At 37.6% G+C, this 27,190-nt stretch overlaps 1 protein-coding gene across 9 annotated transcripts in view; it reads right to left on the bottom strand.

The window, feature by feature from the left end:
- Positions 1 to 713: 713 nt before the first annotated feature.
- ENAH (ENAH actin regulator) overlaps positions 714 to 27,190 on the bottom strand; it is a 157,166-nt gene continuing 130,689 nt past the window's right edge. For 5 of the 9 annotated variants that reach the window (XM_058533618.1, XM_058533617.1, XM_058533619.1 and 2 more), the window contains 9 exons: positions 26,473 to 26,777; positions 24,878 to 25,023; positions 24,659 to 24,716; positions 23,820 to 23,868; positions 20,104 to 20,170; positions 17,296 to 17,358; positions 13,847 to 13,925; positions 10,748 to 10,805; positions 714 to 10,193 (listed from right to left, as the gene is read on the bottom strand). In XM_058533618.1, the coding sequence (XP_058389601.1) occupies positions 10,156 to 10,193; positions 10,748 to 10,805; positions 13,847 to 13,925; positions 17,296 to 17,358; positions 20,104 to 20,170; positions 23,820 to 23,868; positions 24,659 to 24,716; positions 24,878 to 25,023; positions 26,473 to 26,777 (863 nt within the window). In that variant the 3' untranslated portion in view covers positions 714 to 10,155. The remainder of the gene's footprint in view (positions 10,194 to 10,747; positions 10,806 to 13,846; positions 13,926 to 17,295; positions 17,359 to 20,103; positions 20,171 to 23,819; positions 23,869 to 24,658; positions 24,717 to 24,877; positions 25,024 to 26,472; positions 26,778 to 27,190) is intronic. The other 4 variants (XM_058533620.1, XM_058533621.1, XM_058533625.1 and 1 more) reach the window with 1 other exon arrangement.

Below are 27,190 nucleotides of genomic sequence, written 5' to 3'. Positions count from 1 at the left end.
GCTAGTGGAAAAGGAAACCACTCAGGTTGCTCCAGTTCAGTCTGTGAAAGGGCCCAAGCCTTCTCTTCGCTTCCCTCACTCCAGAGGATGAAAATAAAGACTTTGTGCAGAAATAAAAGGGAGGGCACACCCTGTTCACTAATGTACCCGCTCAGCGGGCTCCTTCCAAACCGCAGACGCACAGATATTCTTAGCTGAAAGGTACGGGCTCTAAGGAAAAGCAGCGAGGGCAGGGTGGTCACTAAACAAGGACACGGCATCTCCGCTGTGCCTCCCGTTCTCTAAACTCCTAAGTGCTCCCAGCAGCGGGTGACTGTGCAGTGGTACCTCTCCTGGATTACAAACTAAATCCAGTTGATTCTCAAAGCACAGGGGACAGATTCTAGTCCCAGGGGGCACGTGCACGCAGCCGTTCGTGTATCTGACAGGCTGCTCCCCGAGTCTGGACCAGCGAGCACGGACACGATTTCCATGGACACCGTTAGATGGAGATGAAGAGCATTCAGGGGGACGACAGCAGACTCCCTGACACCCTCTCTAGTGACGACTGAAATGCAGACGGATGCCCACAGACAGCTCCTCAAGCTTTTAGAACTAGCATATTTTAAGGTCAGAATCACCATCAAGAAAGCAGAACCCAGAACTCTGTTCCACATCATTTATGTTTGGTAAATTAAGAGCAACTGGTGAAATAAATACAAGTCTCCTTTGAATTAAGCATTTCATCTTTTTATTTCAAAAGAAGAAAGGATACCAAGAAGCAGAAGGGTGAAGCAGTTAAAACCAGCAAAGCTGCAAAGTAGGAAAGAAATAGAGAAATGGATCAGATTTCAACGATATGGTTGCTTAATGCCAATGCAGGGGTCGGATGACACAAACCTAAGTCACCTTAAGTCCGATGACTTCAGCGGGCTCGCTGATCCATCCAAGTGACAGAGCTAGGCCCCTTTTCTGCTGAATCTTAACTGTACACATTCTAGACACATGCACGTACAGGTTACACTTTATGGTTACATGAAATTGCATGCAGTTCACACAGAGAATCATTTTGAAGGCACTGTATTGGGCAGCAGAGCTGCTACTTTCTGGTAAGTCTTTCCTACATCCTCTTGTGAGTGGTCTTCCTTCTTATTTATTCCTATTTGAAACTTTGGTGCAAAACCCAGGTGCTGTCTGAGCCCACCTACCCTGCCAACTCTTTCCGTCTCACGTTTCACCCTTTCACTTCCCCTTCTTTAAGGTAGACGGCCAAGCTTAGAAGATAATGTTTCTTGACAATAAAGATCTTCGTTTATTTGGATTTACAAAATGACTTGAGTCAAACAGCAATTTACAATTTGTTGCTTTAAAACAAATTGCTACCAGCGTCCTTTACTCCTGAAATTCAGCACCGCCTGTAAGTCAGAAATTCCACGAGAGAAGATACATGAGGTTCTGTACGCACATCAAACAACTTCTAATTAAAATATGGCCTTCTACATGTTAAAGTCAACTTTAACTTTAAAAGTGTTATTTCAGTCCATGCTGCCTTAGGAATCTCCCTCCCAGATTATAAAGCCCTAGATTCATGGGCTGCACACTTTGACACCTTTAGCAACGAAAACAGCTCTGCATAATCTCTTGAGGACACAAATGCACGTTTTTAGTTTTAACATTTGTAGCAAAGCAAGATAACATGAGACCAGCCCATACGGACTGAAGAAATTCACCTTTCAATGTTATCGATTGTGCCACCGTACTGTGTGTTTTTGGCCTGTCGACTTGGTAGTTCCGAAAAGGTCAATGGATTTAACATTCGAAATCTCATGATAGAAACGGTGTATGTGGTTCTCTAACCAGAAAGGTTCATCACTGACGCCCCGGCCCCTCAAAAATAAAATAAAAAGCACCAAAAAAGCTTTCCTATCGTTCACTCACGTGCTAATTCGGGCTCCCCAAAGGACCAGTGGAAAGCACAATGGAACTAGTTTCCATTCAGGTCAAGGAAAAGAGGGTTTTGAAAACTCTTCCCGGAGGCAACAGAAAGATTTAAACCAGAACTTACAGGATCCAGCTGTGCCTGAAGTCCTGCTCTGCCCACAGCACAGATACGGCTGGCCCTAGCTCCTGAACTCTCTCCCCAGCCCCAGCTACAGCCTAGAGACTTTCAGTGTTTCTATAATTACAGACTGCAGAAAGGCTTCCTCAATCTTATCAAGCAAACCAAAAAAAGAATTTCTCTGAAAATATGTAAATACCATAATTGAGTATTATAGAATATTTTGCATCAACTACAGATGTCTCAAGATGGAATTTTCTTTCTAGCTCATTTTGTTAGAAACATTTCATTTTCCCCAAAAAGAAAAACACACATAATGAAAAGCATGTCTTACTGCTAACAAAAAATGAACTCCAAAACACACACACGCCCACCAGTAAAAAAAAGTCTGCAAGACAGGACTCATCTTTTATGATCCCAACCTCCCAGTTCAACCTCTTTGTGCTAATTATCTTCATCTTCTTAAGACCAAGCAAGGACTCAGAGCATATTCACTCAAAGGGCACAGAAGTGTCCCCTGGTCTGTCAAGAAATTGCTGTGACAGCCTTTCGGATTAAAACAAGGAACTAGGAAGGAATGACAGCTTAAAAATTTGTATATAAGAAGGGCAGAGAGGGGAGGGTATATTACTCCTTTTTTCCTCAAGGATGACAGTGACAGAAGAAACAACAGCCCAGCAGGTTCAGGGGATATGGAAACCACTCAAGTGCATTCTTCCTCAGGAAAAAGGAGGGCTGCTTCACTCCATCCAGCTCTGGAGGGTCTGTGAACTTAAAAATAGCTCCTGGACCAAAAAGAGAATCAAAAGGACTGTCACTGATACATCATAATTGGAGCCTGGGTCTCAGGTCTCCTATGACCCCATCACATTACAGTTGGTCATTTTTGGATGGCAGTGTGCTTGCAGGTCGGGAGGGCGGTAGCCAGAGAGGATGTGGGACACTGCTGATGTACGGGGTAGTCCGATCCATGACAGCACACGGACGATGCAGAGAGGAAACGTATGCAGCACAGCACAGCACTAACACTTGATACCACACTACTGACCTCAAGGTCTCACTTCATTGACTTTTCCTTATTGTTCACACCTGGGATGTACGTCTTTCAGTGAATGGGGTCTAAGATTTTAGAATAATTAATACCAGAGAGCAAAACTCAGATGTTTCCATTGGATCAAAAAAGAACCAACCAACCAGTAGCAGCAGAGGACACTGACTGTAGAAGAGCAGAACTGGGTGTCAGAGGTGGAGGGGACCTCAGAGACGAGGCCTGGAAAGGGTAACCGCCCTGCCCCATGGTCTGACAGCTGGTTAAGCCAGCCTGGTACCATCCAATGACCCGCCTGCCACTCCACACACAAGGGAGGAGAGAGCAGCAACGCAGAGGAACAGAAGGCAGCAAGTCTAGGAAAAGGGGCCTAGAAGTGGATTAACTCAGAATCCTGGAACAATCTGTACTTCCAGGAACAAGGCTATTTCATGTGAGCACCAAACACGATCCCTCCAACCTCAATTTCAGCAAGTGAAACTTACAGTGACAAGCTATCTACGGTGAGGAAACCAAATTATAAATTCCTGGTTTGAGCCTGAAATGCCACCCCCTTGGTAATAAATAAGTAGAAAAGAAAATGATGCCCGAGTTTAATGTGGTTTTCTTCTGAATAGCTACACTCTCCCAATACTTTTCTGAGGGCAGAGTGATTCTTCTCCCTGGAAGTTTTAGTAACTCAGTTGGTGGCTACTACCAATGCTTCCAGGCCCGTTCTGAGGTACAGAACCAGCTTGGGTCGACCCAAACTCCTCACCTGTCCAACCAGCAGCCCTGGGGTGGTCAGAAGGGGCTCACGTTTGTTTATATGCTAGGTTAGTCCACCACCCAGAACGGACAAGCCGCAGACTTGAGGATTTGAGTGTCTAGGGACACTCTGAAACATGTCAAACACCCAAAGCCACGTGGGTAGAACCAACCCAGTTTACACTCGAGTTCAAAGTGGTGACAATGAAAGCCCCAAGTTGATATTTCTCACCTAAAATTTAAATGAAGCCAATTGACATACGTTCTAAAAAATGCCTTTCATCTTTAAAAAAAGGCCTTAGAGGTTCAACGGATGTGACTAAGGGCTTTTTAAGAACCATATTTTAAAAAGCCTTCTGTGGCATGTTTCTTTCGTATGGTTACAATCGCGTATATTTCAAATCTAAGACAAGAATCTATTTTCTCGGTTTTATCAGTTTCTGTGGATTTGAATGGAAACTTTTGGACCTGATGGAGAATTAAAGATCGCTCAATATAAACCTCTGTCAATGCAAATTTCCTTTTTTCTAAGTGCCATTTCCCGTGTAATCCAAAGAACCGAATGCATGCTTTTCTATCTATTCTAAGCCTTCTTGGAAGAACAACCATCTACTAAAAACCAAACAAACCCCTAACATTACTCACTGCCTATATTAGCAATTTCTATTTTATACATATAATTTTAAATTCTGTTACCTATGCTAAAGAAAACATTCTTGGAATCGGAGGAAGGCAGTTAAATCAAATTTATAACATGATAAACTATGAGGTTGTTGTTTACAGACAGACTTTTTTATGGAATAAATGCAAATTTAGTCCTTTAATGAAATATGTAAACTCTTCTAATAATTTTTATTAAAATGGAAAGCTGTATTCTCTCAGAACTTAATTGTGGTGAGAAGGGTGAATTTAGCGACCAGTTCACTGGTATATTTGAATCATGTAACTACTAGGAGTTACATGCCTTTAAAAAGTGAGGTAAAGGAGAGCACTTTTCAGACGTGCATTTCTTCTCTTTACTCTCTGCCGCCCCCCATGCCCCCCTCCTCTCCCTTGACCTGGGAATCCCGTGGCCCTACACCAGAAGCGTCCAGAGGTTCTGCTCTACGCTCAATTTCTGAGTATTCAATATGCCTCATAGAAGTGGGCCACAGCCCAGTGACTACGGTCTTTTGGCTCAAACACTTAACTGAAGTTTCAGCTTTATTTACTCTGTATGTTAAATTAATCAGCAAGTATTTGAGGCCTACTGCAGGCCTTAAATGATGCTACCATTTCAGTTTAGAGAGTTTATGTACAACGGACAACATTTATAAGTGACAAGAAAAGTCACTTTCTTGCTTTCTCGATCTTCACGTATACAGATTTAACAGAAATAACCAGTAAATGCAGCAGTAATTCTTTTAACATCCTAAGTTATTATGACCAAGTCATTTACTTACTCTCTCACGAGGATTGTTACTTTATGAACTATTTAGAAAAAAGACATAAATTTACAAAGTTCATATTTAAGCATTTTTCAAATGTATCCTTACCAAAAAACTCAGTTTGCCTCTTACGTGAATCTGTCATTGGTATTCAACAAAGGATTTATCCTAGAACTCCATTTATGTTGAAGCTGAATATTCCTAACCATCCTAATTTTATTGTTTTAAAATGGGAAGGTTTCATTTCTCCAGTATTATTAACAGATATAAACACCTCTTGATTCTCAAAAATTATCTAGAGACAACATAAAGGTAATAAACCTAATCCACAGCCTATTTGGATGTTGCGAACAGAGAAAATCTGTATTACAACCTCACTGTATTGGCTCATATGAATGGCCTTTCTTGAAGGGTTACCAACTTCAGCTTCTAGTCAAATGTGCTTATACTCAAGACAAAACTATTCGTAAAAAGTAAACGTTCTCCACGTGTCTTTATGCAGCCAAAGGTGCCTAGGACAATTTCGTTCACTCAGATTCACGAAGATTCCTTACACATACCTCAAGTTTTGACTTCAAAAGCATCTAAGTATAAATGTTAAATGGCTTCTCATGAAGTCAGAGGTATTAAGCATCACTAATTCCAATATTCTCTTGGGATATCTTTCTCATTCCTTGGAGCTTCGAGATGTACAGACATGAATTCATCTATTAAAAACAAAAACAGTACTAGCAGGATCAGGTTTGGAGTTTTGAAGTGAATGTTAGAGTAAATGTCTTTAGGAAAGCGGATTTTATAACAGCTTTCCTGTTAAGAGCTCCTGGAGTTAAGAGCTCCTGGAGAGTTCTTTCACACAGTATGCTTTATATGATGTCATTTTTATGCTTATAATAGTTAAAACTTTAAAAGTACTGGGGTTATGAAGTTATGATGGCTACAAAAAGGAATGACAGAGACCCTGCAGCATCCTTTGTAACCTGTGCTTCCTAGGATAATGTTACTTAGCATGTAAAGGCCAATTCTTCACAACAGCAATGAAAGTATATACAAATTCAGGAGACACAAAAGTTGTAGCTAGGTAAATTTAAAAGACTGCCATCTGCTACTTAATTCATTCTTGAATGGGAAGTGACTTTAGTTTGTAGACAAACATTCTGATTTATATATGAAGGGAAGCAAGAACCTGAGGCAGGATGGAAAGAAAAAAATCAGAAAATTTTTAGAGCTGTGGACTGTAAATGGCTGCAGTGTCAATGAATGACAGGAACACGCAATCCAGGAGAAGTGGAGAGGATGGTGGAGGGGAAAGTGGGGTCTGGTAAAAGAAAAAAGACAAGGATTATTGTATTTCTAATGAAGACATCAAAATTTTAAAATGGAACTCAAAATTAATCCTTCATAAGAGGCAGATAAAAAGTACTGTGGCTTATACGCAGGTTTCCAGAAATTGGCATAATGTATAAATAACATTATAGATACAGATTTTATTGTATTTAAAGTTCAGTACTTGATAAGGCCCTTTACCACACAATGTCCTTTACCCTGCAAACTACATAAAGGAAGATTTTAACTGCACAAATGAGTTTAAGCATCTGACTATGTTGTAGAACAAAACAGAGTAAAATTAAATATTTACCATTCTCTTGACTATGAGAGTAAGACACTGTGTCAAGCTGGGCCGAGAGAAAATAAGAACAAAGAGGGAACAGCCAACAGTTATTTCAAACAAAAAGGAGACACATTACACACATTCCCTTTGTATACACTACTCAGTATTTATGAATTGTATGAAATCCTTAAAGAATCGTGACGTGATATGTAAACTTTAAGCAGTGAAGTCGTGGACGTTAAAAAGTGTTCTTCACATTCAATATAACTTATTTTAGAACCAACAGATTATTTCAGATGATTATCTAAGTGTCACAAACAAGCAACATGTATATACTGCAATTTTATTTCAATCGCACAAACGAAGTTAGCGTGTAGGAAATTTAAATGAAACAGTGCGGTAAAAATAGCAGAGAACCGAAAATCTAAAAAGGAAGTACACCTAAAGCATGAGAATTCGACATTCATTAGTGTTTCATCTTCAGTTTTGATTGACACTTGATGCTTGCAAATTTCAAAACAAACTTTGAAATCGTGATGACTGTTCTCAAGAGATTTCAGCACCAGCACTAAGGTTTGTACATTCAGTTGGTTTGCAATTGACCGGTTAGCCATTGACAGAGTGTATAGTACAGATTTGTCACAGGTCAGATCACAGTGTTGAGGAAAGGAGTACCTTCCTGTCATTAGAAAGGATCCCTAAACTGCACTGAGCTTAAGACATCCAATGAACAAGAGCACGAACACCATCAGAATAAAGTGGCTCCAAGGAACACAGTTTTGAGAAGGAAAATAACTTAAGCTTCTGTTGCCCATTTTAATTACTGAAATCTCTAACAATGACAAAACTGTCATGCCTGACAGTAAATGTATAGAGTAATTCAATCAAATCTCTTGGAAAGAACACATTAGCAATCTGGGATAATGCAAAATGATGGAAAATAGAACGTGATTCGACACTGGTTCTTTTTGCCATTTCACACAGACATCGTGTTAATATTAGACCAAGGCACAAAACGTTTAGTGCATAAACCAGTTTCTTTTTAAGATCTAGCAATTTATTGTAGTCTTTTACCTTACTTTGGACCACGTGTACCCAGTACTCTATCCTACCACTGACTATTTAACTTAATCAACAAAATCAAAAGTGATTTCTGACCAGATTTATAGGGGACATAAATGTTTATATCATCAAAGTGTTTGTATAACCAAAAGTACAATAATAAAGATGAAAATCTCTCCTATTTCTTTTAGAAAATAGTACTTTAAAAGCTTGCTGTATCTTTAATGCCTTTAACTACTATTGCATGACAGTGAATAGTTGACAGAAAAAAGAACCGTATATGAATTATCATAGCTCATCCATCACAGATTAATCTCAAAATGAAGTTTCTACAGAAACAGAAACTATTTTAACAAGGAAAAAAAATTCCCTCATTCAAACCTCTTTGAAGTGGAAATGGCTGCAAATCTGCAGCATTTAGAAAACTATGCTATCAACAAGCTCTGTGTTATGAACTGAGATGTAAGAGATCTAGAAAACAGATGAAAATGGATTATGTCCTTGAAATTTTAGTAAAACTGATAATCAAAGATTTCAAAGCAAATATGGCACATAACTCAAGCATAAATCAAGATGGAGAGCCCGGAGAATTTCCGATTTCCTAAATTTGTTTAAAAATCTATCATTGCAACATATAGGATTTCTCCCCTATTTTAATCTTACGAGTTTCAAAGAAAACGGAGTGGATTACATACACACATGCGTGTGCACACCACACCCACACACACACGCACAGACACGGTGGTAAGTAGAGTATCTAATTCCTTCTTCCCACCACCTACATCTCACTTTATTTATTAAAAGAAAATTACAAAGAACTCATCATTGGTTTCCCTTTACCTAATGATTTATGCGACCTTAATGGCTGCCATCATTGTTACTTCTCGTATTTGAACATAACAAAGTTCAAAAGCAGCTTCCTTGTCAGGAACGTGTACCTGAAGGCCTGTAGGACTGCAGGGCACCTAGGTCATGGTAACCGCCAAATTCAGGGATCGAACTTTTGAGTTCCACAGTAAGAGAGAACTCGTGTGAAGCTCAGAATCATGTTTCAGGCCACTGAAATTACTGAAGTTAAAATATAAAGAGCTGAAGACATGATGTAAAAGATTCAGTACTTGGTTCTGATAACATATTTACCAATTAAAGTCACAAAATATTCCTCGTTATTATTCATGCAGGTAATTGAGAAAAAAAGAGAGTGCAGAAATTAACTTTAAATAAAAAATTATTCCTTCCCTTCCTCCCACTCCCCTATACTCTACAAAATGTTCTCCCTGGGACTAGGCCTTGAGAAGGCCACTACGTGTTAGTGTGACATGCATTACTGTCTGCAATTTAAAAAGCTAATTTTGTGGTGGTTGTAATTACATTATAAAAATGTCCACATGCATAAATCTAAAAAAGGTTGAAAACCTACAGTAAATCTACAATACATTGTTTTACATTTGACCACTGGTTTGTGTTATGTAGGAGTCACAGATTTGGTAAAGCATTGTAACAATTTAAGAAGGCATCTAAATCTTTCAATTCTGGACGAATTTTATGTTTTAATCTACAAAATTGCATGAAGGCTAACGAGAGACTTCCTATCACTCTAAAATTCCTCAAGCTGGATAAGTCATTTTTAGGACACTTTCTTATAAATATCACCCTTTGGAAAGCACATACAATTCCATTTGTTCCGCATTTTAAGATCTTAACCTACACAGGGCTGATCTCAATTATTCATGGAATATCAAATACGATAGGAAGACAAACCTGAGAGAAACATTTACAATACAATAGCATAACTTGCTAAATTCTTCATCAGCGCTCTCTGAAAAAAACTTCTTAAGCCTTTCTCCTCTTTATTTTAGCAATGGATTGTGGGAAGTGTGCGATTTTTTTCTTGACATGAAAATATTTGAATGCACGGTGATCTCGCCTGACGGGTTTAGTATTTTCTGCATAACTGTTATAGGAACTCTTATACCACTCTCTTCCATCCTGCTGTAAAGGTCAGAAAAAAGCAGCAAACTGGGAGGGAAATAGCTTATCACCAGAGTAATAATGTCTGACGGCTTTCAAACACGTTGGTTTTTCCCTCCTTCTGACTGTTTGTCTCCATTTTCTTCTCACAGCTCACAAAATGTAGGGGTTTGTTGTTGTTAACAGTTGTTGTTTGTAGGTTTTTTTTTTTCTCTCTCCAGATTCAAGTCCCTTCTCTCCTTAGTTTGCTGCTCTACGCGGTATTTGACTTGCTCAGTTCCTGCCTGATTGCTGGTAGGAAAAGGAAAAGTATTGAAAGTAAATATAATGATAAGGTAAAATAAAGGAGCGATTCATTAAGAAATGTCCATGATTGCCTTCAAACTCACAGTAATAAAAGGATACGCTGACCCTGCATCTTTCACTGCATAGATCTTTGTTTTCTTATTACAAAGATGATATTAATTTCTATTTATGTATATTTATTTATTCTCTCCCTTTTGTACACAAAATGAAAACGCTGATTCTGTGGGCTCAAAACCAAGAGGGCAAAAGGGTGGGATGGATGAGTGGAGGTGACCTAGAAGAAGGACTCGTTCATCTCGTTTTCCAACACCTAACACTTAGGGATCTTGTTGATCCCTATTTTTACAAATGATTTCCATCATATGAAGGACAGATGGCTCCTCCCTGACATCTAAGTCAAGTGCAGGGCAGGATACCACAGAAAAGTCATTGTTTTATGCTCTCAAGTAATAAACTGGATATTTCCTTATTTGCATTTTCTTAAAAATAGCTATTCTTAAACACTATGCTTGGGGTAGTAAATTTGTTCAGACACTCACCATCAATGAGCTCTTCTTTTAGCTTTGTTAATTCTTTTCTCATTTCATCTAAAATGTCCTAAAATATTAGAGAAAAACATCAGGAATAAAGAAAGAAAAATTATTGCTAAAAAGATTCTTCTTCATATAATACTTTAAGAATGCATGAAATATGATGTGTGTTTTTTGTTTCCAGAGTCACAATTTATATCCTAGAAGACTAGCCTTGGAAAATTTTGTTTTAATAGTCTTCCCTTCCCAATCTCTTGCTTCTTCTAGCCCAGCTAGATATGAAACAGATGGTTTCTAAAACTAAAATAATTACTCTGCCATCCAGTGAAAGGTATGATTCAGATAATTTGTGGCAAGGATAATAGCTCTGCTTTTCATCTAGTCTTCTGGGAGCAGTCTGAGAGGTGATGCAAAAAGCAAGTTTCAAGGAGGAAGACAAGTAAACTGGACAATCAGCTCTTGGAAAATCTGTCATCTGGATTGAAGTATGGGGATTCCTTAGGAATCGCCAAAGCTGCCCGATTCTGTTTCAAGGAATCTAGGATTCCCCTGGAGGGCCTCAGGGCTGCTCTGACGGGAGGAGACGAAGGAGGATGGGACCCTGCTGGACCTGCACCGTCCAATAGGGCAGGCACCAGCCACACGTAGCTACTGAGCACTCGAAATGTGGCTCCTTTGAAATGAGATGCACTGTCCCTGTAAAACACACACCAGATCTCAGGGATCTAGTTTGAAGAAAATAATGTACGGTAGTTCATTAGCAATTTTTAAATATTGATTACATACTGAAATATTATTTTGGTTATAAGAGGTTAAATAAAATACATTAAAATGAATTTCACTTGTTTCTCTGCACTTATTTAATGTGGCTACTAGAAATTTTACAGTACTGATGTGGCCCATATTGTATTTCTATTTAATAGTGATGCTCTGGACCCTCCTTCCTCCATGAAAACCACTCCATCTTTGTATTTCTTTTTGCAAAAATCTCTAAGTTTGATTTGAAATAATGGACATTCTCCAATTAAAAATGATCAAGAACTGTGAAATACGAGAGCTAAAATGGCTATACGAGAAGGCGACACAATTTTAATGAGTGAAACAACAGCAGTCCTTTGGAAGGATTAGTTTCAAATTGTGTGACTTTCTTTAATATTGCACATCTCAGGTAAAATTAAACTGCTCTGAGTTAAGGGTCATTTTTTAAAAAAGCTTTTCATGTTTAAAATTAACTTGAAAACGATCAACTAGTTTAATTCCTCCATTTTACCAGTGAGGAAACTGAGGCAGAGAAGTTATTACATGGACTAACAGATATCCTTATTCAAATTAATCTTAAAATCAGTGCTAAAATCAAACCTATCCTCTCTTCTACTCCACTACGTCAGAGAGCCAAGAACTGACCATATTTTAAAGCGTGTGCAAGTGCTTTATTTTAAAATGTTTTCCAAGAAAAGAAAGTCATATTTAATACACAGGAAAACAAGGGTTTAATCATCAATGACCACACACTTCCCTCTTCAAATTACATAACTCAATTTAACTTTTCAAGTAGTTTTGCAGTATAAAAATTAGGTTTATCTGAAATTACTATCAGTATTTCTCTAATTGCTATTTAACTTGTATTTTGAACTCACATATTCTTTTTTTTTTTTAATTTTATTTACTTATTTTTCCCCCAAAGCCCCAGTAGATAGTTGTATGTCACAGCTGCACATCCTTCTAGTTGCTGTATGTGGGACGCGGCCTCAGCATGGACGGAGAAGCGGTGCATCCATGCGCGCCCGGGATCCGAACCCGGGCCGCCAGCAGCGGAGCGCACGCACTTAACTGCTAAGCCACGGGGCTGGTCCCTGAACTCATATATTCTTTATATTGAACATTATATGGTCCCTTTTTGAGCCCCACTCAAACATTTGCTAGTGTTTTTAAAAAAAAAGAGTGACAATGGGGAAAACGGGCTTTGAGGAAAGATTCGGGTTCTGATCCTTACTCAAGTACTTACTTAGTTGTGGGACTGAGTAAATTTAACTTCTCTGAACCTTAGACGTGCAGAAATTGAGTATAAACACGACATGACACGACTACCACAAGGATTAAGGAGACACTGTCATTCTAAGAACCCAGCAAATACCTCGCCCTAAGTCCACAGTCAATAAACAGCTATCATAGTGATGAGAATAACCATTCTTTTCAGAGGCCATCCTGCAGTGCAAGCTAACAAGATGGAGATACCGTCTTGTTATCCTCGGGTCCTCACAACAGGCCCATCTGTACTCAGGTCTGCAAAAGTGAGAGTCGTTTTACTGAGATGCATTGCCTTCCATTTCGAATCTTTATAACACTACCAATTTCTCTTAAAAAAATTATTTTACCTCTTCTAGGAATAAAATATTTTAAAGGTCCACAATCTCATTACTATTACTCCTTCCACTTTTTTTTCCTGAGTACATAGGTATTAAATATAATGCCTATGCATCCAAAGTATGGGCCGTATCCTTTTCTTTTTTATAAAGTTGAGATTAACTGTTCATATTGTTTGGTTACTTGTCTGTGTCCCCTAACATGGGCAACTGTTCACAATTCATTGTTAAATGTTCTCAATTATGATTCCCTAATGGCCACAGAGCCCTTTTTCACACTCACTTCTATGGTATTTTCTCAGCATAAATTCTTAGAAATCAAATTGCTTGGTTCAAAGGTAAGACATTTATTTTTAAGGCTTATGATCTGTTTTCCCAAACTGCTTCCTAGAAAGCAGAAGTATACGAGAGTGCCCATTTTTGCCAATGATAAGTGAAAAGTGCAAGACTTTTTTTTTTTTAAACAGTTGTACAGCGTGCCCTTACATTTAAAGTTTATACTACACCATTAAACCATCGCCCCCCCTCTCTACCACTGTTGGAACACGATGCAAACTCACTGAACCAAAAAATGAGGATTTGAAAAAAGTAATACAGTACTAACACCACTGTTTAATTTGCATAAAAATGTCTTAACTCCATATTCTCTTCAAGGACATTCACGATCTGCCAAATATACGCATTATGAGATATTTCTTAAAAACAAACAAGTACAAACAAAGGAGAGCTGCCACCGAGCACCCACCTGCTTCAACCTGTCATAGTCCAGTCCCTCTGTCTGGACCCCGTTGGCACTGGGCTGTGAGGAGGGTGCAGATTTGGGTCTGTACAAACGAAAGGTCCGGGACAGGTAAATAACACTCAGAATAGTTAATGAGCTCATGAATCACTGCAAATGTACCAAACCAACACCAGACTGAAGCTCATTTCTCAAATCCCATTGTGTTAAAAAGTTAATTGTCAAAGCTGCAAGACTGATTAGAACACAAAGCAGAAAACACTTTTCACTTTTCTCAGTATTGGCAGTTATTTGTAAAGAAATGAGAAAGGGGTGATAAGATGACGAGACTTCTTCAGTAAAGAGCAGAAGACACCGTCCCCCGGGCATGAGGCAGGTAACCAGGTAACGTGAGCAGGTTGATGAGGACAGAGATGAAAGGCTAGCTGAACATCCGAGGCCCAAGGAACACAACCTTATTTTTTCCTTCTTTTGAAATGCATTATCTACTAAATATCTGGCAAACCAATGGAAGGGAAAATATAAAGACTTGAATATCTTACTCTAATATGAATCAGTTTACAAAGTCTATGCCTTGGTTTTCAGGGAAAAAACATTTTACTAAGCATGATTTCTTTGTCTATGTTTTATTCCATTTCAAGCATCAAAATAAATAAGAATGTTGGAAAAATAATTACTAGGTTAAAAGTATATTTATCTCCAACTGGCTATGAGGCTATTTCCAGACAAAGTTTTTATGGAGATGTCATCTGAATAGTTTGTTTCCAGTTATTTCCATAAAATTATTTTGTTAAAAAAAAGGAAATGCCAGATAGAAGCAGACTGTCAATTATTATTGTACTTTCAAAAGTGTAGATTCTATTAAAAATTTTACATGAAGAAATAAGTCTTAGGGATTGGGTATATTTTAAGCAAAAGTTTCAATATCAAATAAATCAGTCATGGTTCCCTCTCCAATTGTGGGAATAACAGACAATCCTAAATGGAAAATCTAGAGTTTTAATTGAGTATTCCTCTATTTCCTGGGTTAATTAAGTGGCCACTCTGTAAGGGCCACAAATCAATGCAAATTAAAACCATCAGTCAGGTCATATACTTTCCATTTTGCAGAGTACCAATGTTAGAAATCTGAACCAAGACTCAATAGGTATAAAAACTTTTTCAAAGTTATAATTTCATAATTCTTATAAGGCATATTATACTTCAAAAACCCATAGGCATTTTTTGTGAAGATGAAATACTGAGTTAATTTGCTTTAATATCGAAACATATTACTGCTTAATAGGTTGTTATGAAGCAAGTCAACCAATTTTGTTTTATTAGACATCTGCTGTTCTGTTTATATGAACAAGGAAAATAACTTTCAGAAAGCTTCATTCAATAAGCATTGAGCTAAGCACTGTGGCGGATGCGAAGATTATATGACATATTTCTTTTCCTCTGTGAGGATAAACCTTTCTTCTTGGCTGGGGAGACTTCTTAATTCCAAAGTCATTTAAGATTTATTGAGATCTACTGTAAGCAAGTCATGGTGCTCTGTGTGAGTCCAGTTTAGTAAATATTCTTGAAGGTGGACACTCTGTGCACTTCATATACCCTTGTTCTCCATTCCTGCTCTCCAGGATTAAATTATTAATTACTCTGCTTTTCTTTTACTTTTCATATTTAAGTGGCACAACCAGCTAATTATTTCCTCCTATGTTATATAACGAATACCCCCGAAATTCATGTGAATTACTACTTAACTGGCGGTATGTTATGAATATATCCATATTTACTAAACAATGCAAAAATTATTGTTGTTATATAATAAACAATTGTGGAAACATGCAATTTTTAAAAAATTTAATTCATGCTAACATGCAATCCATCACCACCACCACCACCACCACCACCACCATGGTAATTTAACTAAAGGGGGGGAACTTTTCATACTGAAGGAAAGAAGTAATCACCACTTTTTTTAAAAAAAAGGCTTATCAACAACATTATCCCCAGGGGCCACTGTGTGTGAAAGGAACAAGGTAACTGAGAAGATTTACAACGGAAAATCTCACTATTAAACGCTATTTTTCTCTCTACGTACTGGCATTTTCTGAGTAAGTCTGTGGATCAAACAATTAACCCACCTCAAAAAGAGGCAGGGAAACTATTTCACTATTGAAATATAAACATTTTATGCAGACTTAACTGGCTGACAAAATAAATTTATCAAATATTGTACTCATCAATGGCATGAAAACAATTTTAAGAAATAATTTGGCAAATAGAGTCTGACTACAGAACTCCTTCCTCACTGCCATAGACAATCCTCCATATACTATTTAATTCATGTTCTCAGTAGATTTGATGTGTGCATTTTTAAGAACAGATGCATGTAACAACTTGGGTGTATATTTTGGTTATTTCTATTGGGTTTTCATCATAACTGATAACAAAATATGAGGGTTTCTCAGAGGTTTTTATTACTTTATAATGAGTATTGCCTCTAGAACCTGACTATAAAATAACTGTACTATGATATTTAAGTTCCTATTCTGCCAAATTAATTCTAAAAATTGCTTAAGTATTTGAGGATTTTTTAAAAATTGTCAACTTTTTCAATTAAGAAAGAAATATATGGTTCATAATCTTAAGTTTTCTTAATTTAAAAAATGGTATGTCTCATCCTAGAAAATAAAAAAATCTGTTCAGGATGTTAGATGTTAGGTTGCTAAAGATAATTTATTACAGAGTACCTAGGAAACAGATTTTCCTCAAAGAAAAATTATCCACAGTGTGGCTATAATACTGTTCCTGTTCCAGTAACAAACAGTACAGCATCTTCTAGTCCATTTTTTAAAAGCCCTGTCTCATACTTAAAGAGAACAGGCTTTAAAAGAAAATGCAAAACTACCAACAGCCTGATCCCATCTACAGTCCCACTCTAGTATCTCTGGCATGTTGACCACTTGTATTTATCCTAATCCTGCTAAAAACAGATGGCAGGGAAAGGGATACTATTAAATATTTCTTTTCTTTTTTCTTTTTTCTTGGTGAGGCGGATTAGCCCTGAGCTAACATCTGTTGCCAATCCTCCTCTTTTTGCTGAGGAAGATTGGCCCTGGGCTAACATCCACGCCCATCTTCCTCTACTTTATATGTGGGAAGCCGCCACAGCACGGCTTGATAAGCAGTGCCTAGGTCTGCGCCTGGGATCCAAACCTGCAAACCCCTGGCCGCGGGAGCGGAGCACGTGAACTTAACCACTATGCCACTGGGCCAGCCCCTAAATATTTCTAATTAAGACCTCTTAGGATTTTTTTAAAGTATTCTAAATAAAGCTAAATATGAAAGATTCAGTCTTGCTAAACATCTCCCTCGTGGTGATTACCAATCCACGTAGAAAAAGCTCCGTCCTACCCTGCACATGTTATTTAAAAGTCTCAAATCACAGAGTCACAGCAGGATGATACCTGTGTAATGAATCATAGGACCTGTGGTCAAAAACAATCTGATTTTTCCTTGGAGAATCCCGTCTACGAAGGGGAAAAACCATTTAAAGGGGTATACAATAGAACTTTTAAGAATAATTCTCATTATGTTACTGTTCTATAGGTTTTTAGTCATAGCAAACAAAATAAGAACTAAAGGAGTCCACTAACCTTAAAATGATCATTTTTCTCCAATAAAAAAGAAGATATTTGGAGACTAATTCTAATTATGTGAGGATACTCTGTTTACTTGACAATTACAGAGCATAAAAAAAATCATTATGCAGTGCCTACTTTTATAGACTGGTGACACAGCGAAACCTACCCACACACAGATTCAACAAGTATCAAAACACAATCAAAGACATTTCTCTTAGTGAATATAAAGCTACAGACTCTAATCAAAAGCACCATAAAAAGTACTGTAGCTTGAAGTACACAAAATTAACTCTTCTCAGGAGGCAAGTGAAGAACTTTTTCCCTCTTGAATACAAGATCTGTAAGATCTTAATAAAAACCATAGGAAGAATTCACAAATTTTCCTATGTTACATTTTCGTCATAGTTTAAAGCATTTTTAACCATAACATTCTTGCTTTTATTCTGCTATCTGATATCATCACTTAATATACACAGTATAATGCAATATCTCATGTATATTACAGGATATTAATCCATCTTATAAACATAATTTTAACATGGATATTCAGGAGAAATGGGTACTTTCACTACCACGCAAGGATGAGGCACATTTAAATAAAAACATAAAATGGCCAATATACTTCCTTTCAGAAGGAACAGGGGAGATGACTTAGAAAGAAAAGCAATACAGTTCTTAGTCTTTTAAACACATTTTTAACATCTTTCATGGTTTAAAACTGCTCACGGTGAAATTTTAAGACATATATATCAGTGGTTGGATCAAATCTGTCAAAAGATATAAGAGTGGTCAGGAAATAACCAGGTGTTTCAGAATTTCTATTTTGGAAAAGGAGAGGAAAACCATCTACCAGAGTCAGAACATGATTACAATGAACTACTGGATAATAAGAACCAATATTCAACTAATCTATATAAAAATATTTTTTAAACGGTGACCTTCAGAACACTTATTAAACTTCCTTTGGAAGTCTGAAAAATCTTTCAAAGAATAATTTTTCCTTCACTAAATGAACCCAAACACATCAAGGAACATGTTCCATTTGGAGAACCTCTTCCACGGCCCTTCTAAGATCCGACTTTTGCCGTGAATTTAGGTTTAGCTTTAGGCAAGGTCACTATGGAATTCCTCTCAACGTGGTAGGATGAAGACGACAAAGAAGTCTTTCCTGTCACCCTTCACATTCTCAAATCACCACAGTTCTGTTCTCTGACATGTCCTTGATAAATCAGGCCTCATAATGTGCTACTGAAGAAAATCTCGAACAACTATGAGAGATACATTAGAAGGCCACTTCAGTTAGGTATCTGAGAAACATAAATGTGCAATTTTCTACTCTGTTGACAAAACGTGTCCAGCAAAGGCGATTCCTCAATTTTCTTCTAAAATCAAATATATCATCTTTCAGTCACCTAGAAACTAAAAGCTTCTATACATTCGAAAAGGCCCAGTTTCTCTGTGGAGCTTAAATAATTGTGTCATCACCAAATCTTTCCTACCAGCAAAAAGAACCACACAAAAACCAAATGCGAATTTAGATTTAGGTAACACAGAACAGATCTGTGACAATGAGATCTACCCTTGTACTTTTCTTTATTAAGTTTCTATAATAGAGTCAAGTTTGCTTTTATCAGGCAAAAAGAAGGCGAATAGCTCAGAAAGAACAGGCAAAAAACTTTTTAGTCTCTACATACATACTTTTTCTGGGAAAAATGAGTCCCTTGAAACTGTCTCATAAACCAAGAAAAAGTTTCATCTATGTTCAAGACTGGTGATATAAATTTAGTTATGATAATAAAGTATGCCTAGCTAAGGAATGCTAGACTTGCTGACTGTGCCCAGATGGCCACTTGTAGAGACACAAATAACTAGTCCTGTTCCTGGGCACTATCTTCTCTAACCTGATTGTACTGTTTCAACTGACAGAGAGATAAATCTTTCTATTTTACAGTTTTAGGTTCTATTTTGTTCTCTTTTAAACATTGTAGTCTTTTCTCTCCAGCTGCTTTTCAGTTTAAAACATAAAAATTTCTTTCCAAAAATACGAAAAAAAAATACATCCCTTACAAAACGAAGGATGTCATTGAGACTAATGGGGAAATGTGAATATATACTATATTACATAATACTATGGTTTAATGTTAAACTTCTTGAGAGTGATAATGGTAATGGGGTGACACAGGAAAATGTCCTGGTTCTTAGGAAAATGTTAAAGTATTCAGGGTGAAGTTGCTTCCCAACTATTCAGAGGGAAATAAAGTATGAATGTATAGATAAGAGTTCAAGCAAATGTGGCAAAATGGTTAACATTTTGGTGAGTCTAGGTGATGGGTAAAACGGTGTTCACTATACTCAATGTTTCAACGTAGTTTTGAATTTTTCAAAATAAACTGGGAGGAATAAAAGCTATCAAAGTTTCAGACACACTGGCGGATAACAACAAGCATAAGGCAGAATTTTAAGACAATCACTAGTAAATACGATGGGGCTCAGTGGTTGTCCAACAGTAGTAAGATTATAGTGTTTTATTTGCTCCTTTGTATAGTTTCAAATCCACCATTCAATGTTTTCTACAATAAATATGTAGATGTCAATTTCTCTTTAGATACAAATGAAACATAAAATTGATACCTGGAGATAACAGGTGACTTGCTGCCATTCATTGTATTTGTTCTTTCCCAAGGTTTTCTTGTTGGTTCTTTAAAAATAAAGAACATAAGTTATTAAATATCTTATATGCTCCCAGAGCTATTGTGAAACAAATAATAAAATACTAAATATCACGACCATGTTTATGTAGTAATATAGATAATAAAAATTTTTAAATTTCAATTTTGAACTGTAAAATCTATCATTTTAAATTGTATAGTTTCAGACCTTAAAATCAGAAGAAATAAGCAAGTGTGACAACTTTCCCCAGGCAAAACTTTAGACTGTTAAATTTAAAATTTAAAATACTATAATTCTATACAACAGATGGTAAGAGTTTCTCTAATAAAAATAGGATAGTAAGAATAAGGGTAGGATAATTTTAATTAATTGGAATAGAATAGTACAAATGATTTGAAATTAATAAGGATAGTTTAAATTTACTAGATGGGCTAGGATTAACTATACTATTTTTAAACAACTTTTAGTGCCAATGGTAAAAGAAATAAAAAGCATAATCTTTAACGTGTTCATGTACTTCAATATTTAAGCTAAATTCAAATAATCCACTTAAAAAAAATTCAAACAACTCAAAATAAATTTCAGAATCAAGTTCTACTATACTTCCTCAATTCTTAACCAATTCTTGGGACTTAGCCGACAAGCCCAGCTAAATATAAATAAGTTCACACTAAGCTCTTCCTACAATAGTTCCTACGCAGGGACTCACTGGTCAGCAGTCTATTGTGCTGGGAACTGCTGCTCTAATTCGGGCTAACCCACTGATGCCGTCATTGGCCTCACTAGCGACTGGGTAAAATGGGAGTGGAATCTCGTCATGGAAGAAAGCATTTGGGCCATGTGAGAATGGAGTCTAAGTCCAAGTTGTGACCTCAGTGCCCAGTTTTAACTAGGAACTTAGCTCCGAGTTCCAATGTGACCCCTCACCTGGCTTCTGCACATTGTCACTCAGGTAGCTTGTCCTCTCTTCAAACTACACAGATGCAAAACTAAACTCAAACTCTCCCATGAAGCTCTGCTTTCTGCTGCATTCAGTCATGTAGGGGTGAAACCTTAGTCATCACTGATCTTGCTTTACTCCACTCCTCGATCAATCATCAACTCCCCCCTTTAAATTACACTTTGTTATTCCTCCTTTTGTATTCCAACAGCTGCACATGCCCTCAACGACCACCACAGAGTTGGCCAGGGGACATCAAATAATCAGATGAGGAGGTCCAGGACAGACAGAATCAGAAACGCATCCAAGAGACACCAGCCAGAGCAGGTGAAAAGAGGGAAGTCCTGAACGAAACCGAAGGACAACTGGATAGGCAAGGGAATGGTCATCAGGGCATCGTGACCACAGAAGAGGCAGGCGGAGAGACGAGGAAACAATTCCAAAGTGGTAAGATGTAGTGAGCACTGCCATTTAACAGTCGGCTGAGGTCCTTTCTCAATCAGCCAAACCAGAACTACCATTCAGTCTTCAAAGGGTTCCTCCTGGTTTTGAGGAAGAGCAGTTCATTGAGCTCCACAGGCAGGGAGGCCATCTTCTCTCTAAGGGGCTCCAGATCCATCTCAGGAGGAAGGACAGAGGCTGGGAGTCCTTCATCCGGTCTTTGGAAACACACGGGATCCTTACTGGCACTAGTTTCTCTATCTCGGTCCTGCTCACACCCGCCATTTTAATGTTCCTAAAACACTTTCAGTTGATCGTCAACTCAATCCTTGCAGGATGAAGTCTAAGCTCCTGATCTTTTCATAAAAGGCTTTTGGTTCTAACTCACTTTTCCAACCTTTCCCCCCAATACTCTCCTAAAAGAATTCTCCATTCTAGTCAGGCAAGTCTACCTAGTATTTCCCAGTCTCTTCCTGCTCCTCTCCAACTCCCTATCCCTATCCTTGCGCACGCTATACCCACACTTCCTGAAATATCACCCCTTCCTTTACTTTCAGCCAAACTAAATACTCTTCAAGGCACAGTAAAATGTCATTTTTCTCTACAAAGATGACCTAGGTGGCTCCAGACTATACAGCCTCCTCCCTCTGACATGTTATTTAATAGTCAACAATTGGTTGTAAAAGATTAACTTTTCACTTGTGTGTGTCTCAATTTTGTGGACTATGAGTTTCTTGGTGCTCAGGGCAAAAATTTCACTTCTTTTTGGCTTGTCAAGTGTCTGACACAAAACCAAAAAAAAAAAAAAAAAAAAAACCTGAATGAAACAAGTGAAAAAAGCCCCCAGTCCTTCTGAATGAATCCTTAACTTTATATATATGGCGCACACAATGCAAACCCCACACACAATCCACGCTTTAGTTTTCCATATTTTAAATAAAAGGATATACATTCGATAAGGAGTTTTAACTTGGGGTCCATGGATAACCTTCAGGGAATTCATGAATACTTTGAAATTATGAGCAGATTTGATAAAACTATGATTTTTCACTCCCTAGGGAGAGGCTTCATAGCTCTTTTCAAATTCTAGTAGGTTCTGTGACCCAAAATCATAGTTGAGTTCTACAATATCTATGGTCTTAATAACAGCATATATGATTAATTTTGGCTTACAGAAGAAAGATAAAGCTAAAGTAAGTGGGTCACAAGCTAGAGAATTTTTAATGAAAATAACGTAAACTGATTTGAATCCTATTCAGAGGAAAAACAATTCACAAAGTCACAATGTTAACTATAATGCAGCAATCAGACTACTGCATAGTCACTATTCAATAATGAGAATTAGAGTTTTGTGTTTTTTTTGCAAATGGGTTACAATCACAAAAACAGAAGTATGTTTTCTAAAAAGTAGCATTCTAGAGGAAGCGAGTAGTCTCCAAATCAAAATCTGCAGGCATTAACATAGACATTTCTCTAGAATGGTTTCCTATGGATCATTCTAGATATTAATTCATCAAAATCATCAAATTTATGTATGTCACTTAATTCCAAATTAGATAAGGTGGTGAATAGATAGTCCAGCTCTTAGCCAAATATGAAGAAATGACATGTACATATGTAACAAGCTCATATTCTCATTATGGATATAGGACTCATCAAGCATCTCCAGTGAAATATATTTTGTTAATATTCTAAGTAATGTATTCTATGCCCATGAGTTCTCAATGTTGGAAATTTCAGTGAATTCAAGAACATTTCCCAAAAGTCTCAAGGGGATTTTTTTTTAACTTTACAAATTATAACCTTTATTTCTTTATCAATATGACCCAAATTAATGTTAAAATGACAACCTTCTCAATTTGAGAATGTTCTGAAATAGACTTCAATGCTAGCTGACATGTTCACTTAATCTTTACCTTTAAGAATCAATTACTAAAAATAGTTCCCTTTTCATCTGATAATGTATTTTTCCTTGTTTTACTGAATAACCTCAAATCATTAACAATAATATAAACAGAATGTGTAAAAATTATGATTTTCAAAGAAAGAGTCATCAGAAAAAACCTTCTGGGCTTTACTGGACTTCCCAATATCAGAAAGGAATTAACAGCCGTTTCTGGGATCAAAAAGGCCGAGGAAAAAAAGTCAGTGCTTTCAAGCGTGAACAAAGGACTTGAACATTTTAGTGACCCAGGAGTTACTTGATCCAAACGTGGGGAAATGGGGGATTTTTAATTGGGGAGCATTAATATTTAGAGAAAGTTTAAAAAAGTTAAAATACATCTCTTGAACTTACCAGCTGTACTTGTTGAAGACACCTTAGAAGTTACAGGCTCTGAATCTTCCTAAATACACAGAAATACGTATTAATAACATCACACCTACCAGAAGCCTGTTGCACATACTTAGTGTTTTATTTTTCCATGTCCAGTATTCTTTCTGCCACTCCCCGTTTCCCTCCATCAGTCTTTTCTCCCTCCCATCCTAGTTCAGATTCTTCTCCTGCCCTCCTAGCATTTCCCCTCCTACATGCCCCACGGCCCCTTCCCTCAAGTGTTCTCACTGAACACTGCACCAGCCAATGTTACTAAGCCAGATCTAAGAGACAAACTTGAGGAACGGATCAAAGAAGGCCAAATGCAGCAGGGAAAACAATCACAGTATTTGTTCAACACCAATACACAGAACAGATAAAGCAGAGTTTGCCTAGCCGAACTGGGGAGGGGCATGAAGGGTACACTCTTAAGCTAACAACCACAGGGCTCCTGGGAGAAACATTTGAAAACCGTTGACTTAGCCTCATTCCTTCATTTTAAATACAAAGAAACTGAGACTCTAAGAGATTTAAAAAAAAAAAAACCTATTATTTACCAGTGGGGTTAGGTACACATTTAAACTCTACAGGTTTGAACTTCAGTGCTTTTCCCCTAACTCCACACATTCAACCCATTTTACTAAGAATACCATTAAAAATTTGTAAATGACGCTCAAAACAAGCCATTTTTAACATCTGAGGAGTTAAAAATAAGCAATTGTAAATCCAGATTAGCTAAGTTCAAACTGATCTTTGACATCATTTCCTTAATGCTTGGATTTCACATTTTCTGGTATAGTGGACTACCTTCATTAACTTACATTTTTGTCCTCTTTTTGTTCTGTGTCTATTGTTGATCCCTTTTCAGCAATTCTTCTCCTAGAAGGAAGGTAAACTGGATTTTTAAAAAAGTCATCCAACTCTTAGTGTAAAAAACTACTTCTCCAAAAGGGAAGAGTTGCATCTAGTTAAAGTATATTTGAAATAAAATTAACAACATCCTCTCAATTCTGGACATGTCCACACAATTTCTCACTTACCTCCTGGCCAGCAGGGCACTCATTTCTTCCATTAAACCACTACCCCCTAAAGGAAGGGGTCCATTTCCACGACCTGAATCTGTTTTAGACGAGGCCGAATTCACGCCAATGGTACTCCCTCCACTTGGGGCAGAGGCATCCTCCATCTTAATGAGAATACATATCATCATAAACTCTTATGTTAGACAATCGTATGTTTATTAACAGATTTCATTCAAAACAGAAGGATACATCAGCATGAATTTCAATAAACACATCTAAATATTATTTTTTTTGCTGCGAAAGATTCACCCTGAGCTAACATCTATTGCCAATCTTTCTCTTTTTCCCCCCCCCCCCAAAGCCCCAGTGCATGGTTGTATATCCTAGTTGTAAGTCCTTCTAGTTCTTCTATGTGAGCTGCTGCCACAGCATGGCTACTGACAGACAAGGGGTGTGGTTCCGTGACTGGGAACCAAACCCGGGCCACGGAAGTGGAGTGCGCCGAACTTTAACCACTAGGCCATCAGGGCTGGCTCTAAATATTATTTTTACATCTACTTAAGAACTAATGGAGGGGGCCAGCCCCATGGTGTAGCAGTTAAGTGTGCACGCTCCGCTGCTGGTGACCTGGGTTTGGATCCCGGGCGTGCACCGATGCACCGCTTGTCAGGCCATCCTGTGGCAGCATCCCATATAAAGTAGAGGAAGATGGGCACAGATGTTACCCTCAGAGCCAATCTTCCTCAGCAAAAAGATGAGGATTGGCAATGGATGTTAGCTCAGGGCTGATCTTCCTCACCACAAAAAAAAAAAAAAAAGCACTAATGGAGTAAATAGCATGGACTTTACACCAATGGAAGTTTTACCAAAGTTAACATTACCAATAATGGGATAAAATGATATCATTATATGTCTCCCTGGGTGAAACACTGAGAAAGACCTATTACTTCAGTGTTAAAAAATGCATAACCCGCGAAAAAAAAGCATAACCCAAATCTAATCTTGGGGAAACATCAGACAAACCAAACTGAAGAATATTCTACAAAATAATTGTTTTATAGTCTTCAAAAATGTCAATATCATGAACGAAAGATTAAGGAATTGTTACAGACTAAAGTAAAATAAAGACACATTATAACTACATGCAATGGGTGATCTTAGACTAAAAAAAGATTGCCACAAAAGACATTATTGGACAATAGATGAAATTTAAATACATTTGTAGATTACAGTCTTCTACCAGTGCTAAACTTCCCGGTTTTGATAATTATCTTGTGGTCATGTAGGTGAATGTTCTTGTTCTTACAAAACACACACTGAAGTATTTAGGGAAATAGGGGCACAGTGTCTGACTTCTCTCAATTCAGACAAAAAGAGAAAGAATAATAAAGCGAATATGGTCAAATGTTAGGTGGTAGATCTGGTTGATAGGTTTACAGAAACTCTTTATATTATTCTTACAACTTTTCTGTACGTTTAAATTATTTCAAATTTTTTAATCAATGAAGTGAATAACATAGGTTCATAAAATTAGAATGCAATAAATCCAGTACTTTAGGTATTGAGACAATAAGACATATATAAAGAACACAATCATTTGGAAACGCATTTACCCGTGACACTTTCCTAAGTTTTGCTCCAGCAATGGCAGCTGCGAGTCCAGTTAAAGGGCGATTGTCTTCTGACATGGATGCCGCAAAAAATCCAGATGCAGGGAGAGGAGGAGCGGGCGGTGGTGGAGGAGGAGGGGGCACTTGGTTAGGAAGGGGGGGTGGAGGAGGCGGAGGCGGAGGCCCTGAGGAGGGAAGAGGAGGGGGTGGAGGGGGTCCTGGGGGTGGAGGGAGTGTGGCTGAAGCCTGGGCAGGACCTGGTGGGAGGGGAGGGGGCGGTGGAGGTGCAGGTGGTCCCAAGACAATGCCTGAGAGATAGAAATGTTAAATAAGACCATCAACATTAGAGCTAAGTGACATTATTTTACGTGGAAAGGTATGTAGAATGCCATGCTAAATTAAACCCACTCAAACATCTACTACGTATTAATGAGTTCTATTTATCCCAATGTTTAAAATCTAGATCAGTATTAAAAAGACACTAAAATGTAAAGTCAAAGTGTATAACTACTTACACGTTTTATTAATAGAACTGTGCAACAGATTATCTAATTATTTTTTGTTCACGAGGATTTGGTAAATAAATGCTTACAAAATTTGGGATCATATACAAAATTTGTATCATATACAAACTAGTGTATATGATAGCAGTTAGCGCTATTTGAAATAAGAGACCCAAATAATCTGTGTACACCTTAGGTGCTGAGATAATAAATTCTAC

The sequence above is a fragment of the Diceros bicornis genome, chromosome 38, assembly GCF_020826845.1.
Source record: "Diceros bicornis minor isolate mBicDic1 chromosome 38, mDicBic1.mat.cur, whole genome shotgun sequence".
Lineage (NCBI taxonomy): Eukaryota > Metazoa > Chordata > Mammalia > Perissodactyla > Rhinocerotidae > Diceros > Diceros bicornis.
The sequence above is the reverse complement of the archived record's forward strand: the minus strand, read 5'-3'. Positions and strand labels throughout refer to the sequence as shown.